The sequence below is a fragment of the Schistocerca americana genome, chromosome 6 (assembly GCF_021461395.2).
Source record: "Schistocerca americana isolate TAMUIC-IGC-003095 chromosome 6, iqSchAmer2.1, whole genome shotgun sequence".
NCBI classification, from domain to species: domain Eukaryota; kingdom Metazoa; phylum Arthropoda; class Insecta; order Orthoptera; family Acrididae; genus Schistocerca; species Schistocerca americana.
Window position 1 is genome coordinate 361,551,278 of NC_060124.1, and position 17,090 is coordinate 361,568,367.

At 40.0% G+C, this 17,090-nt stretch overlaps 1 protein-coding gene and 1 long non-coding RNA gene across 2 annotated transcripts in view; one reads left to right on the forward strand and one right to left on the reverse strand.

Moving 5' to 3' along the window:
- Window positions 1–17,090, forward strand: part of LOC124619340 (protein unc-80 homolog) — a 905,779-nt gene that overhangs the window by 885,128 nt on the left and 3,561 nt on the right. The window contains exon 62 of the mRNA XM_047145658.1: window positions 9,433–9,590. Coding sequence (XP_047001614.1) covers window positions 9,433–9,590 — 158 coding nt within the window. The remainder of the gene's footprint in view (window positions 1–9,432; window positions 9,591–17,090) is intronic.
- LOC124619341 overlaps window positions 1–17,090 on the reverse strand; it is a 141,348-nt gene that overhangs the window by 102,592 nt on the left and 21,666 nt on the right. The gene's annotated exons all lie outside the window — the stretch shown is intronic.

Genomic DNA, 17,090 nt, shown 5'->3' on the forward strand with positions numbered 1-17,090 from the left:
TGCATGGTGCAATTTTCTGCTCAGCGCATCAAGTCTGTCTCTCAATCCTTCCCACTTGTCACCACACTGCAGCTTTCAGTCCAGGACTGCTATTGAAAAACTCCACAACAGCTTTCTTACCATTTCTTATTAATTTCACTAAAACTGGGTATTGGCACTACACTGCCCTCCTCCATGGAGAAAACTTGGTCCCTCAGATCTTGTTAAGATGTGGTTCTGCACCATAACTACTTCTTCCCTTAATCTATAGAATACATACACACTACTCAACTGGCTATCCCTAAAAACTAAACAGTGACTCTGTTAATCTTTAAAAACTCAATAAACTTATTTCTACTCTCCTGCCCAGGGAATCCAGTTTGTGGGAACTTGAACAACCCATGGGTCAGGCTTCTGAACAGCTCAGATAAATAAAAGCTGTGCAGAGCAAAACCAGAGCCACCATGGCACTAGGAATCGCAATTCTCAAGGTCATGGTTACCAATGCCTACCATCCTGATACTGTTCTACATGCTGCATTAACTGCTTCACAGTGATCCATCCCTCCTTAGCGGCTATTATCTGACGTAGAAAATGGATTAGGCTAGGTTTACAGGTACTGTTCAGGAAGTTGAGGGTTTGTTTAGGCATTATCTCTTAAGGGTTCATCTGGCCATTACAGTTGTGGCTGTGTTACATTTAACAGAATAGCTCCCATCACTGTAGTCAGTAAATGGAATGTTGGTCCTGAAATATCACACATAGTCCCATTAATCAACAACCCACTGGCACTTAACTCCAAGTGGCTTGCTCCCACGAGTCATCCTTGCTCATAGCAACTAGCAATCACTACTATGTGGTCATGTACTGAATACGTTCAAATCAAACCCAGTTTCAGGAAATACAGCTTCAGTTCCATCAGCTCCTTCCACCATGGACAACCCCCTAGCTTATCCTTTGAACAACAGTATGATACATGTGCTTTCATCTCTCTGGAGTTATGGATTTTGCGAGTATGGCATATGCGACCACCTCCACCCCCTCTGGCATTGCTGTAGCTCATCCTCAATCATTACCAAGTGTCAACTCCCACTTCCACCACTAGTAACACCCAATTCTCTCTCATTTGCACTATCTTCCCAACTGCCTCTAGTTTCACTGGATAGGTGTACACTGTGTGTGATGTTTGCCTGTTTTATTTCTTTGTTGATAGTTCTCAGTGTCAACATACTGCATTGTTATACTAACTGAAAAATGAGGGGTGGGGGGGTGGGGGGGGTGTGGGGGGGGGGGGGGGGTGAAGTTCAACACTGAATACTGTAAATGATGTAGCCAACAGTTTCACAATTGTTTACTTTCACTGTTCACAACCCCGCAATGTTACACAATTATATGGCCAGTTTACTATTGGTAAATGTTGATAAGCCTCATTAATAGATTGCAGGCAACATCAGCATACTGCTACAATAGTTTGCTGTAATACATCTATGAGCAGTAAAAGCCTAAACACACAGTTCACAGGTCTTGCAGAGTAATACAGTACATGTGACCCTACTTCTCAAATAAATTGAACTGACATTGTTATTAATTGTTTTAACACAAAGCCTACCCCTTTCTGTTACACTTATTCCAGTGTTACATTTATGCATTATTGTTAGTTTTACCAATACATAATTCCGCCTGAAAATTGGCCATAGACTGACTGTCTCAGGACCAGAAAACAAGTCCTTTATATATCCTCACAATAATAGGCACTGATACTATACATTATTCAGAAATTACAATTAAAACATAACTCATTCAATTAACTGAATACATCAAAAAATTCTTCCTTTTTAACAGTTCCTTCTATCACAAAGGTTAGGCCGTATTATTTGTTTAAATAATGAAACTGACAGATATAGTTATGCAAACAATACCTTTGACAAACCCGGTAATTATTTTGGAATTAATTAAGGGCTGGCTTTGCTAATATGTTTTCGAGCAGAGCCAAACAAATACTTTAAGGATTCTAGTAGTTCTTCTTCCAAATGTTTATAATCAGAATTTATATTTGTTTATAAGTCAAAAATGGAATCTAAGTCGCGAAACAAATACTGGTTTCACCCTATAACAAAATTATCAACTAGGAATGGTCAAAATAAATTAGGGGTTGGGTTGGGTTGTTTGGGGAAGACCAGACAGCGAGGTCATCGGTTTCATCGGATAAGAGAAGGAGGGGGAAGGAAGTCAGCCGTGCCCTTTCAAAGGAACCATCCTGGCATTTGCCTGGAGCGATTTAGGGAAATCACGGAAAACCTAAATCAGGATGGCTGGACGCGGGATTGAACCGTCGTCCTCCCGAATGCGAGTCCAGTGTGCTAGCCGCTGTGCCACCTCGCTCAGTCAAAAAATAATGTAGATTATACTAATGCATGTTAATGGTAATTAGGCAAAAATGAAAATAAAATGAATTTAAGGAGGAAGATGGCAAAACAAGAGAGGAAGTAAAGAGATCACAGCTTGTTTTGTCACACATTTAACACTTAGACGGCATGTGCGTACCGGCCACCTATCCTCACTGACATGTAAGACTGTGCACTATCTGTTGTTATGACCACAGTTGCTCCATGGTAGTAGAAACACAAGTTCTCACTGCTTGGCTCTACCACTAATTGCAGTTCTGGTGGTAATTCTACCCATCCTTTCTCAAGCCCTCCAGGTATTGTTCAGGTGACAACAAAACCAGACTTAACTGCCCACCTAGTGCCTGACGAACAGCTTCCTGCATGTTCATCATCTCCACTACTGCATCCCAGATACCATCCCCTGGTGACTGCAACAGTCTTGGCATTGTTATCCTAGCATCCAGTATTTGCACTCATGCTTGAACTGCCTCTAAATCCCAGTTTATAATACTAGCTGATGTTCTGACATAATCCAGCACTTCCTTAGTAGGCTGTTGTAGCATACGTGTTGTTCAACATGCTGCTCTCCAAACTCACAATCCACATTAAATGCCATTCCATAGACACCCTATCCCCTTCTATTAAATACCTTGTAGCTCCTGTTGTTTTGTTTAGGTTGCTTATGTAACTCGCATCTGCTGTCCCAGATATGGTCTTTAGTATTCTACCACCAGCATCTGTCCATCCCGTTTTTACCTTATGTGACTCATGCCGCACTACTATCAGTTTCTCTATCTGTTCTGTCAATCTTACACACACGCAGAGCAATTTCTGGTATACTTTTGATACCTCCTTAAGTATTCTGTTAGTACTTCTTAACTGCTGAAAACCCAAAAACACCTCCGCCAACCTTGTTATCTCATTCAGGTGATGATCTCACAGCAGTCCAACTTTGCCCAAGGAGAAGAGGTATAGCACTGCCAAAACTAACATTCTTCTTTCGACGCCTTCTCCGCATGGCAACCTGATGACAGGGACCATTATTACGTTCACTTCCCCCAGAATCCTCCTGCCTCCAAACAGCACATCTCATCATACTAAACACATACATCTAAAATTACTCCAATCACCTACACAATACAAAAAAGAAAATAACCAAAAACACAAAACATATTGACTGCTTTCTTGGCCTTAGTGCATACCGTGCTTGAGGTGCACGAACTTCTATACCTGTTGCTCATTCTTTTGCTTCTCCTTCTTCGCTTCCTTCCTTGGTCCCATTATATTCTGCCTGGAACTGCTTCTGGCACACCCTTGAATGGTTGTAGATGCCTGACATGTACAACCATTTTAGTTTCACAGGTTGCATGGTTTCAGTCACTTGGTATGGGCCCTGGTACTGTGTCACAAACTATTTTGTCTACCCTTTTGGGATATTAGGACTTGACTGTATCACCCATTGGCTCACTTTGTACTGAGGTAATGTTCCCACAGGCTTCATTGGTTGCTCTTGCTTTTCCAAAATGTCTTGGTGTTTGTTTGTTGAACCTTCTTCCAAACCTTTGCAGATTCTTGGACTGAGCCTCCACTCCCACTTCCTTTCTGCCTAATCATGTTGGAAAGCAATGGCATCTTCTTACCACAAACCACTTTGAATGGTGACAATCTTGTGCTAGAGTGTAGTTCTGAATTATGTGCGCACCATAAAAGATAAATACACATTCCCAATCTTAATGGTGGCCATTCTCGTAATAACTAAACATCTTCCCAATCGTCTGATGAAACTGTTCCATCCTTCCATTTGCTTGATAATGTACTGGACCTGTTCTTAACTTCTTTACCTTCAGCAACAGACACAGTTCTATCACGTCTGACATGAAGTTTGACCCATGATCAGTTATTATTATTTCTGACACTCCATACTTCCATACCCATCTACTCACCAATGCTTGCGCAATTGTGATTGCCTACTGGTCCAGCATTGGCACCATCTCAATATAACATAAAAAATTATCTATAATGGTTAACACAAAAGATTTTGTGCTGGCGTTTGGCATGTCCTGCAATAGCACCTGTTTCCCACTTAAATCTGCATGCTGCACACTCTCTACACAACTGACTTACTGATCAACCTCATTTTTGCATCCTCTGCCACCTCTGATTCATTGCCCATCATTCCCCATAGCCCAATAAGACATGATCATGCATTCACTTGAATGTCTCCCATCAACTTCACTGGCACAACCACTCACGGTCATAACTTCATCTGACTACATAAAAATCTGTCATACTTGTTACATTGCTGTTGTCTGCTATACTGTCTACACTCCTCATCAGTAATCTGTGCTGTTTGCCACTAAACCAGGTCTTGATCTTGTGCTTGTATTACTGCTATTTTTGTGGGTCTGTATTTCCATGCTTCCTCCCTGGTTTGTGAATTACTTCACACACTCAGATTTGCTGAGTTTTAATGACCACCTCATCAGTCTACTGGATAGGTCCTTCAGTGCCTAGCAATTACTTCAAAGCAGCATGGTCCCTCACTGCCTTAAACTTCCTTACCTACAGGTAACACTGAAAATATGTCACACGGTACACCATGCTAAGCATCTCTCATTCCATCGTTTAATAATTTTTCTCCACTCTATTCATCTGTCTTGATACAAAAGCAATAGGATGATCTTGCCAATGACCTCTTGATTCAAAATGCACCTGACAGCATGGGTTGATGCATCACACGACAGTATAAATTCTTTCTGAAAGTATGGAAACATCAACAATGGACTTGACATTAATACCCCTTTTAATGTGACAAACACTCTATGACACTCTTAAAACCACAGAAACTTGATACCTTTCTTAGTACTCCATCATAGTATTACTATTTAAATGGTGATACTTGCAACATAACTGATACTTCCTCGAACCGTTCATAGACTTCTTCGGTACAATCACAATTCCCTCCCTCCTTGTATTATACCATCGACCGATTGTTGATTGATAAACTCCTTCAAAATCATTTGTAGGGACCGTGGTATTCTGTATGACCTATGATAAACCAGTGCTTTATTCCCCATTGGGATACTGTGTTGCATCATTGATGTTGAACGCAACAGCCCTTGCAATAAAAAAAAAATATATAAAAAAAATAGGTCTCGAATCCTGACTCCAGGTCCTCCATCTGTGTCCCCTCGGTACCCTTTAAGTGCTTCACTCTGTTACAGCCCCTCCTCTTGTTTGGCAGTCTTGCTCATCTGGAATTTCCAATGTTGTCACTGTCATTTCCTTTAACAAGGTAATCTGATCAGTGCCAAAATTGCCCACATTGATGGGTATTGCCTTGCCTCTGCCCCTTTCTTGTACATGTACAATACTTTGTCTCACTAAACAACATATAAATACAATACCTCACTATCTTCCAATGGTTCCACTATACATAACATACCAATCAGTAAGTCTTGCTCCACACTCATCCATGGTGACTTTCCATAGCCACTTGACACACAGTTATGCAAATTAAGCCTCAGTATCATTGATTATGTTCTAAATGGATTGCCTTGCACAACAGATGCACCTCATGACACACCAACATCAACAACTGCTTCCCCTAGCTGGAATGTCTTCCCACTATGCTCCACTATACCTCATCAATGGTCAATTACAATGTGATGCTGATACAGAAAATCTAACCCTGGAATCATACTGTAACCCTTGCTTACATGGGATACTACTTCCACATACTGCTTACAAAAAACTCATTATTTCCAAACCCAGTGGTCATATACCACTATCCCCTACCCCAAGCAACTGATAATGTGATGGATTCCATTACCTCTCACCCACTAAATCTCTCAAGTCCACTGTCCCTTTGTCCAACAAAAACTTATTCCTCTACCCTTGCTGCTGATCCATACAACATCTATTAATATTCCCATTAAACTTCTGGCAGTTCATACCACCCCTATTACTCTGTGGCTGGAGGCTGCATGTACCTATATGCCCATAATTAAAACATCTTACACTTTATACCAACACATTTCCCCAATCCCTCACCCCTGATGGAACATGAATTTTGTCATACTTGAATACCAGCCTGATTGCTGCATGAAGGCCCATAGGCATACCCTCTTAGACGTCTCCAGTGCTAAACCCTTCTGGAAAGTGACAAGTGCCTATTGATTGGCTTTCTGCAGGAAACCTTGTTCACTTCCTCACATGTGTTAACTCACATGTCTGCATTAAGTTTCCTCATGTTATCCACAAAATCCTCTACAGTTTCATTATGCCCTTTTGAAATTATGCTCAACTGTTTACAGAAAACCCTTGTGCTGTTCTACTTCCTATGTCTCTGTTCTAATCCTTGCCTTAGTTGTTCAAAAGTCTCTGGCTTGTGCAGCACCTCTGTGTGCCATACAAATGACTTTGCCTCTCCTGGCAGACACAACATTGCTATCTGAAACAAATGTTTATCTGACCAACGCCTTATGTCAGCCAATGCCAAGAGAACCTCTGCAAATGCCAACACATCCTCAGGCAACCTACTGGAAAAGGGAGAAACCAAGTTCACAACCGCTGGATCCACTCTTAGGTTCTGCAACTTCAATCATACTTCTCTGCTAGCTTATTACTTACAAATGTATTCTCTGCCTTGAACTGAGCTACCTGAACACTCACTCATTTTCACAAAGCTAGCACTAACAATTCAACATGGACAGAACACTCTGTAGCTACACGTACTACCCCACTTACTTCTTCTTTCTAATCATAAGCCAGCTGGACACTCTACACCGTCTTGCCATGTGGCCAAAGCAATTACATCTAAAACAAACAACTGCTACAGTCTCAGCACAAGGAGAAGAATGCCCAAATAAATTGCACTGTGTACATTGCACAGGTTATAACCATTCATCCCCAGAATTACATTTAAGCTGAGAGATATCCACCAGCTATTCTGAACTCACAAAAGTAACTCTCCAGTTATGATGTCCCCTAACACCTGATTCCATGGTTATCACCACAAAAGAATATAATAATCTCACTCACCCCTGTGATGAGGATATCACAGGCTGCAGTTAGGACATCACACTGCATAAGGGTGGTACACCCCCTGCTGTCCACTGCGGTGATGCCAGCTCTCCCGACACCACTCTGTTGAGAGCAGCTGCACTCTGTAGAATGAGTTTCGGTGACAATGGCTGGGAGGCCCAGTGGAAACACTGCTGATCAAAAGAAAGGTGTCTAATCAACTATAATTACACTTTGCATCATTAGCTCAGAAAGGCAAACATTGACTCACTTCGTTGACCATAGCCAGTGCTGGTTCATGGCTGGCTGCTTCCACCCAGTGAGGAGATGCTCACATAGGTGCACCATGCTGCTGACTACAGCCCAAAGGACAGCCGACAGCCTCAGTAGCCTATGGCCATCACATTAGTGGTATGCTGTGTGTTGTGCTATAATGTTATTCCACTAGGAAACAGCCTCTTCTTGAGATACAGCCCTGCACACACACGCACTGCAGTGGCACATAGTGACAGCTGGCACAGGATGTGAGTCGTTGCCTCATGTGAGGAACTCAGTGCTGGTGCTGACTGGCCCAATCTGGACTCAAAACTCGTAGCTGCTACTGGTGATGCCAGTCATCTTGTCATCTGGTGTGGCTCTTGCATCATAGTGGTGCTGCTGGATTCCAGAGAAGGACCTCTGCCTCAAAATTTGGACATATTTATATGACACTAACATGTATTTTTTACTCCAAAACTTGGCACTTAGTCATGTAGCCCATAAGCAGAATATTGTCCTGGTGAGGTGACATGGACCTACATGCTAAGGCCATTACCAATGTGCAGTGCAATTTTCTGTTCAGTACAGCTAGCCCATCTCACAATCCTTCTGCGTACATGTTACTCTGATCCACATATTGCCACACTGTGGCTACCAGCCCATACCTACTCTTGCAATACTCCGCAGTGGCTTTCTTACCATCTCTTATTAATTTCACTAAAACAAGGTAGTGGCACTACAACATTAAAAAATACTATTTGCTCATTTATACTGTTAATGAGTTGATAAGCATAATTCAAATCATAACATAGTTTGTCACTCCTTTCAAAGACCTAACTTTGAACTTCAGATCATCTATGAAAATAGTAAAATAGATTAGCAGTAAATTTGTGTGATGCATTCTGATAATTGTCCTAAGTGGATAATATCTATTGTCCATCAAGAATTCCACGTAAGTAAAGAATGCAGCTATTGAAATATTTGACTGCCACCCTTGTGAATTACAGGTGCTGACAGGTAACGAAATAATTTCTAATTGACGACTCCTTCTACTTCACTGATAAATTTCTGAGTAGATATTAAGTATTTGGTTGGGTTATGTTTATCAAATTCTGTTGTAGATTAAGGTTAAAACAAAAAAATCCAGTTATGTAAATGGTCAGTTTGTAGCAATGTTTTCACAGAAAAAATGTACTTTATTTGTAATCGTACTGAAACAGTCCACATTGCAGTGAGTTGTTATTTTGGGAAACAAGCTCAACCATTGTTATCTTTTGTACAAGTGACAGCTGTTTCTGAATGTCACACTGCAATACTGGTATACATTGTAGCTTTCCTGTTCTCTATATTGCAGTCTGCAAACTTATGAACATATTTAAAAACAACTGACTCAGATTATATCATTACATTTTTATCACTTGAAACTGCCACCAGTTACATGGAGCTGAAAAGGATAAAATGTTCTTACAGGATATTACTGACAGTCTTTCTGTCATACAGCTTACAAAATCTGGATGAAATGAAATGGCAGTCTAGTACAACTGAACACAGCAAAGAAAGTTTTCATCATTTCCAGTTAAAAGTGTATTAAATAACTTGTTTCTCAAAATTTAGATTACACTGATATAGTCTAATCCAGTAATAGCTTTGACACAAATGAGATAGTAGCACTATTTGTTTTAATCATAATCACTTGAAATCAAATGAGACCAAACAGAACAGAGAAAAATATGAAGGGAGAACCCTGACTTGTTTCCTACAGTAGTTAATTCAAATCTTATAGGTGAAACATCAGTAACACCTTTAAGTCCCGGCAGCCCCACAGAAGGAAGTTCAGGAGAGATGAGTAGTCGCAGTACTGACAAACCACGACTCCAAAGATCTAAGGCACAAAGCAGGAAGACTTTCCGACTACGCAAAAGCAGGAAAAGTCGCATAGAGGTGAGCTCATAATTTTCCTTCTTTATGTTGTGGAGCAAATTCATCTCCAGAAAATGTAGAAAGCTATTGTTGCACTGCTAGTTTTGTTGTGAGGGCCCTGTTTCATTGATGCTCATGCACTGGACATTTAAAAGCTGTCGAAGAGATTAAAGTTATTTGTAAGATTATTTCAATGTATGAGTGATACAAGTTATGAGCATGAGAATACAATTCTTATCATATTTTTCAAAGCCATACTAGCAAGATACATACTTGTACAAAGTTATATACGTGAAACACAAGCAAGTAATTATCAGCAAATGTATTTCAAATGGCAAGTTTTTCATATGAGTCATGATTTTCATTACACTGCCTGGATGTTTCTCTTATTTCCATATAGCAAATAGCAAAGAAATACCATATTACACAACAAAAATATGGTTAATGCTAATGGAGTTTTCAAAATTTTAAGAAGTTCATGACATAGTAATGGGTCTGTGTTATCATGTTTAAGTATAGCTCTGAGAATTTCCTGTAGCTATTACCTGGGTAAATGAATAAATGGCATAATAATCACTAACAGCTGTTATTCATATATCAAACTCCATAACTGTATTCAAATTCAGTTCACTGAAAAAACTTAATAACACCCTTCACCAGGTTTTCATCTGCCTCTCATTGTGCACTAACATGAGTTACAGTTCAACCAGTATACTGCCTCATTCATCCTTCAAAATGGTATAATGTCACCCATGCTAAATCTGCATTACCCTGGTGCATCACTCTCACATCCCTGCCCACAATCCTACACATCTGTTGTCATTCTCCCTGTGGATGACACAGGTGCAATAACTGTTCAGGCCATACAGATAATTCAGCAGTAGCAAATCATGAGCTGTGTTTACAAGATACAATTTTCCAAAATTAAATTTATGTCTGAATCTAACCATTACATAGAAATGCCATAGAAGTCAGAAATCCTGACAGCAACTTAAAAACTGAAAATTTAAGTTGTGGGCCTTAGTATTAAATAATTACTGACAAGGGAACCTCCTCATCACACCCCCCTCAGATTTAGTTATAAGTTGGCACAGTGGATAGGCCTTGAAAAACTGAACACAGATCAATTGAGAAAACAGGAAGAAGTTGTGTGGAACTGTGAAAAAATAAGCAAAATATACAAACTGAGTAGTTCATGGCAAGATAGGCAACATCAAGGACACTGGGACCGCAGGAGAGCCGTGGTCTTGTGGTAATGTGAGCAGCTGCGGAATGAAAGGTCCTTGGTTCAAATCTTCCATCGAGTGAAAACATTAATTTTTTCATTTTCAGTTTATGTGACAAAACTCTTATGTTTTCATCACTTTTTTGGGAGTGATTATCACATCCACAAGAAAACCTAAATCGGGCAAGGTAGAAGAATCTTTTTACCCATTCGTCAAGTGTACAAGTTAGGTGGGTCGACAGCATATTCCTGTCATGTGACGCACATACCGTCACCAGTGTCGTATAGAATATATCAGATGTGTTTTCCTGTGGAGGAATCGGTTGACCTATGACCTTGCGATCAAATGTTTTCGGTTCCGATTGGAGAGGCACGTCCTTTCGTCTACTAATCGCATGGTTTTGCGATGCGGTCGCAAAACACAGACACTAAACTTATTACAGTGAACAGAGACGTCAATGAACGAACGGACAGATAATAACTATGCAAAAATAAAGAAAGTAAAATTTTCACTCGTGGGAAGACTTGAACCAAGGACCTCTCCTTCTGCAGCTGCTCACGCTACCACGGGACCACGGCGCTCCTGAGCTCACGTCGTCCTTGATGTTGCCTATGTGGCCCATGGACTACTCAGTTTGTATATTTTGCTTATTTTTTCACAGTTCTACACAACTTCTTCCTGTTTTCTCAATTGATCTGTGTTCGGTTTATCAAGGCCTATCCACTGTGCCAAGTTGTAACTAAATCTGAGGGGGGTGCGATGGGGAGGTTCCCTTGTGAGTTGCCTCCAGGGGGCAGAGGTGACATGACATCCTCAGCAGGTGGCAAAAATGAGGCATCTGTGTGAGTTAGCTCATCTGTCTCCCTTTGTGTACATCAGTTGAAGAAACGCCAAGTAAGACAGAAGTGTTTTGGGTGGTGGTGGTGGTGGTCAGTTAGTTGGTTAGTTAGTTAGTTGGTTGGTTGATTGGTTACTTAGTTAGTTCCTTGTTCCACAGAACAAATACACAGTAAACATCATGATGGCAGTGGTACTTGAGATCAAGTCTTAATACTGTAGTAGTCTGACACCTTACACTGAGAGTGGTCCACCCACAAGAAAGAAAGATGGAACCCACATCTTGTTAGTGTCATGATTCACTATCCCCAACAGCACTTGTATTACTGCTATCGCCATGTCTTTAAGTTTCAGACACTGCCAAGTACCTATATGAACTGGCAATCATACATGTAGACTTGCATTTTGCCTTGTGGCTGGGATGTGTAGCCCTCCTAGATCTCTGGTTAGCAGAGGCAGAGTGTTATCTTCAGCTGTTGCCTGACTAGGATATCAGCCGAGCTTATTCTCTTAATGATGAAAAATATCTGTCAAAGTCATCAATGTAACTTCTCCTAAAATGAATGACATCTGATTGACAAAGGGGATATGCAGTATGAAAAAGAAAGATTATAGTTTGATGTCTCGTCAGTGCATCGTAGAAGACTAAGGAGAGATACAAACACAGCCAATAAGAAAAGAGCAGTGGACATAATCAGGAAGATAGCCTATGCCTCTGAGTTTTGTGATTCATTATCCTAGCTTTTGAAACTGTTCCTTCCTTCCTCAAGGAAGAGAGAGGGATATAGTGGGGAAAGTTAAGAAGAAAAGGCAAGTCACTCAGACTGCAATATGAGAGGCATCCACCTGTAGTGAGGATGAGAGTAGAACTTCCTTTCTCACTCGATCCCTCTCTCACCCTCAGGAAGGAACTAATAGTTCAAAAAGTAGGATAACATCATCATTTTTATTTTTATTTGTGTCTATCAGAAGTACTAAACATTTTGTCTCCTAACAATAATTATGTGTGTATATGAGGTTTCTCACCTGAATTTTCATACAATACACTTTATCTAATGAGTAATCCGCAACTAATTTAAATTTAGCACAAATCAAAATATTACAACTAAGATGGTTTAGAGTCTATTGCAGTACACTGTACTTGCAAAGAAATACGCTTGACATCAAGTCATATATCAGTTCACATGTCAAAACTCCAACCCTGTAAAGTGTAGTGGATTCAAAAAAACAAAATTATACAGTTACTAGCTAATGACAATGAGGCATTAAAAACCAAAATATTGACTATAAAGAAACAAAATGATGGATTAACATGAGAAAAGTAGTCCTGTGGATGTGAAATCCATCAAACAATAATACAACATGCTTACAAAAATACGAGTGTGCATAAGAGTTTTGAAAACAATAACATATCCAGTATTTCTAATGAGATCACAATAAATCCAAGAAATCTGTAGATTAATGGAAGTTGGTACCATACAATAAAAGATAATATGTACACCACAGCTATGCAAAGAAACAAAAATGAATTTCCAATAATTAGCAGCTCCCTCAACTGCAAAATCAACGTGCAACCTGGAGTTAGATCACAAAACTTGACAAACATTATAAAAATTTGGAAAACGCCAAACAAGTGACTGCAGAATTATATTCTAAACCCAAACATAATTACAGATGTGTATTTGTATATGCTGTAATGAATTCATTAAGAATAAGCAGTGAAAAATAAATTAATAATGAGACAAGGAACATGATTCATTCAGCAACAAGTGTCTATGTAGGATCCAGGCTCATTAAAAAAGTCAGTGACTGATAAATATATATCTCTAAGATAAATTGTGCCAACAAAGAACAATGTGATCATTTTTGGGCAAGTTTCATAGAGCCAAACAAATATCAATGAGAAAACTACCTAGGAAAAAGGATGGTATTCGTATAAACGGATTGGGGTCTATAATACACCATATTTACAGACATCTGCAAAATCATTAGAAACAAGCAAAGCTAGTATGGTTTCAGATATTCTAGTTATAAAAAACCAAATGCACTGCTCTGTGAAACTTGATGATGATGTTAATAAAGTAATATAACATACTAGCTTAGCGCCCACTGCTTCACTTGCACAGAGTGTGTGGCCTGCGCAATTTTTTTTTTTATCAAATTATTATTTTGTCGGCAAATTGCAACATCTTCTACACTTTTCATGCTAATTAATGCCATAGAAGCCTTCTTTTCTGAATGTATTTCTGACCAACAAAAGGCAATTGTGGTAGCTGTTCTTTGTTAATCCTGCCTTTTGAATTCTCTAGTGATATTTCCATAAATTTTCATCCCTAGAACATATTTCCTTATAAGTCCAATACCAGTTTTCATCCCCCACTTCATGCCACCATTTTTTTGGGAGGGGGGTGGTGGGCATCATCAGTCTTCTGACTGGTTTGATGTAGCCCACCATGGATTCCTCTCCTGTGCCAACCTCTTCACCTCAGACTAGCACTTGCCACCTAGATGTTCAATTATTTGCTGGATGTATTCCAATCTCTGTCTTGCTCTACAGTTTTTACGCTCTACAGCTCCCTCTAGTGCCAAGGAAGTTATTCCCTGATGTCTTAACAGATGCCCTACCATCCTGTCCCTTCTTCTTGTCAATTTTGCAGAGAACATCATTCCTTACCTTATCAGTCCAGCACTTGTCTGTAACATGGCATCTCAAATGCTTCGATTCACTTCTCTTCTGGTTTTCCCACAGTCCATGTTTCACTACCATATAATGTTGTGCTCCAAACATACATTCTCATAAGTTTGTTCCTTAAATCAAGGCCTATGTTTGGTACTAGTAGATATTTCTTGGCCAGAATGTCCATTTTATCAGTGCTAGTCTGCTTTTTATGTCATCCAGTCTCCTTCCATCATGGGTTATTTTGCTGCCTAGGTAGCAGAATTCCTTAACTCCATTTACTTTGTGATCACCAATCCTGATGTTAAGTTTCTCACTGTTCTCATTTCAACTACTTCTATTACTTTTTGTCTTTCTTCGATTTATTCTTAATCCATGTCCTGTACTCATTATATTGTTCATTCCATTCAGTGGATCCTGTAATTCTTTTTCACTTTCACTCAGGAAAGCGATGTCATCAGCAAATCTTACCCTTCATATCCTTTCACCTCGAATTTTAATTCCACTCTTGAACCTTTCTTTCATTTCTGCCATTGCTTCTTCAATGTGTAAATTGAACAGTAGGGGTGAAAGACTTCATCCCTGTCTTATACCCTGTTTCATCTGAGCAATTAGGGATTGAAATTCCAAAAAACACTTAAATAATTTTTTTTTATTTCCAACCAAAAGGCCAAACACAAATTTTCTGATATTGTTTTAAAAATGCTTTCATAATGAAGCATTTGCATAAAAACCTCCATCCCTATTTTACCCCCTTAGGGGTTGAATTTCAAAAAACACTGAATCAAAAAAATGTTTCAAATGGCTCTTAGCACTATGGGACTTAACATCTGTAGTCATCAGTCCCCTAGAACTTAGAACTACTTAAACCTAACTAACCTAAGGACATCACATACACCCATGCCCAAGGCAGGATTCAAATCTGCGACCGTAGCGGTCACACGGTTCCAGACTGAAGCGCCTAGAACCGCATGGCCACACTGGCCGGCACACTGAATCACTTTCTCTCTCTCTCTCTCTCTCTCTCTCTTTCTTTCTTTCTTTCTTTAGCTTTAAAAAGATATTACAAAAGTCATTAGGTCACTGAAAAATCTTGTGCTGACTTGGTGGTGCCCCCCTTGAGTTGCCTTAATAACCAGTCAATGAGTCAAGCTGTATTTTCTGAAAGAGAGAAGTATGCAGTGACAACACTCGTTTATAACATTGGATACATGAGAGTCACTTCTAATTATAGACCAATCCCGAACTTTCTGCTGTTATCAAAATAGTGTGAGAAAGTAGCTTAAAGTAGAATAATCTTATTACAGGACCTAAGTTTGATTCCATAAAAGATTTTCCACAGTGAAAACAATATAAGATCTTACAAAGTCAGTTCAGGTACAATTAAACATGAATAATTCAATGTTGGCACAGTCTTTATGAGCTTAGCTGTTTTAATATATGGTATATAGAAATTCCACCATCTTTGTGTTTACATCTAAGAATTAACTGGATAAGATATAATACTTTATTGTCAAATTACATGTCTGACTTTCAGTTAGCCAATATGTCTCAATGTATTTCACTTAGGAGTTTGTTGTTACCAATCAGTTGGATATTCTGATGAAGTACATTTACGTAATTTTTCTTCTGCTGACTTACATGTTCTAATGGAACCCTACTGGCCATTAAATTTGCTACACCAAGAAGAAATGTAAATGACAAACAGGTATTCATTGGACAAATATACTATACTAGAACTGACATGTTATTACATTTTCACACAATTTGGGTGCATAGATCCTGAGGAATCAGTACCCAGAACAACCACCTCTGGCCGTAATAACGGCCTTGATATGCCTGCGCATTGAGTCAAACAGAGCTTGGATGGCATGTACAGGTATAGCTGCCCAGGCAGCTTCAACACGATACCACAGTTCATCAAGAGTAGTGATTGGCATATTGTGACGAGCCAGTTGCTCAGCCACCATTGACCAGACATTTTCAGTTGGTGAGAGATGTGGAGAATGTGCTGGCCAGGACAGCAGTCGAACATTTTCTGTATCCAGAAAGGCCCGTACAGGACCTGCAACATGCGGTCCTACATTATCCTGCTGAAATGTAGGGTTTTGCAGGGGTCGAATGAAGGTTAGAGCCACGGGTCGTAACACATCTGAAATGTAACATCCACTGTTCAAAGTGCCATCAATGCAAACAAGAGGTGACCGAGACGTGTAACCAATGGCAACCCATATCGTCAAGCCGGGTCATATGCCAGTATGGTGATGACGAATACACTCTTCCAATGTGCATTCATCGCGATGTCGCCAAACACAGATGGGACCATCATAATGCTGTAAACAGAACCTGGATTCACCCGAAAAAATGACGTTTTGCCATTCATGCACCCAGGTTCGTCGTTGAGTACACCATCGCAGGCACTCCTGTCTGTGATGCAGCGTCAAGGGTAACCGCAGCCATGGTCTCCAAGCTGATAGTCCATGCTGCTGCAAATGTTGTCGAACTGTTCGTGCAGATGGTTGTTGTCTTGCAAACGTCCCCATCTGTTGACTCAGGGATCGAGACGTGGCTGCACGATCTGTTACAGCCATGCGGATAAGATGCCTGTCATCTCGACTGCTAGTGATACAAGGCCGTTGGGATCCAGCACGGCATTCCGTATTACCCTCCTGAACCCACCGATTCCACATTATGCAAACAGTCATTGGATCTCAACCAACGCAAGCAGCATTGTTGTGATATGATAAACTTCAATCACGATAGGCTACAATCTGGCCTTTA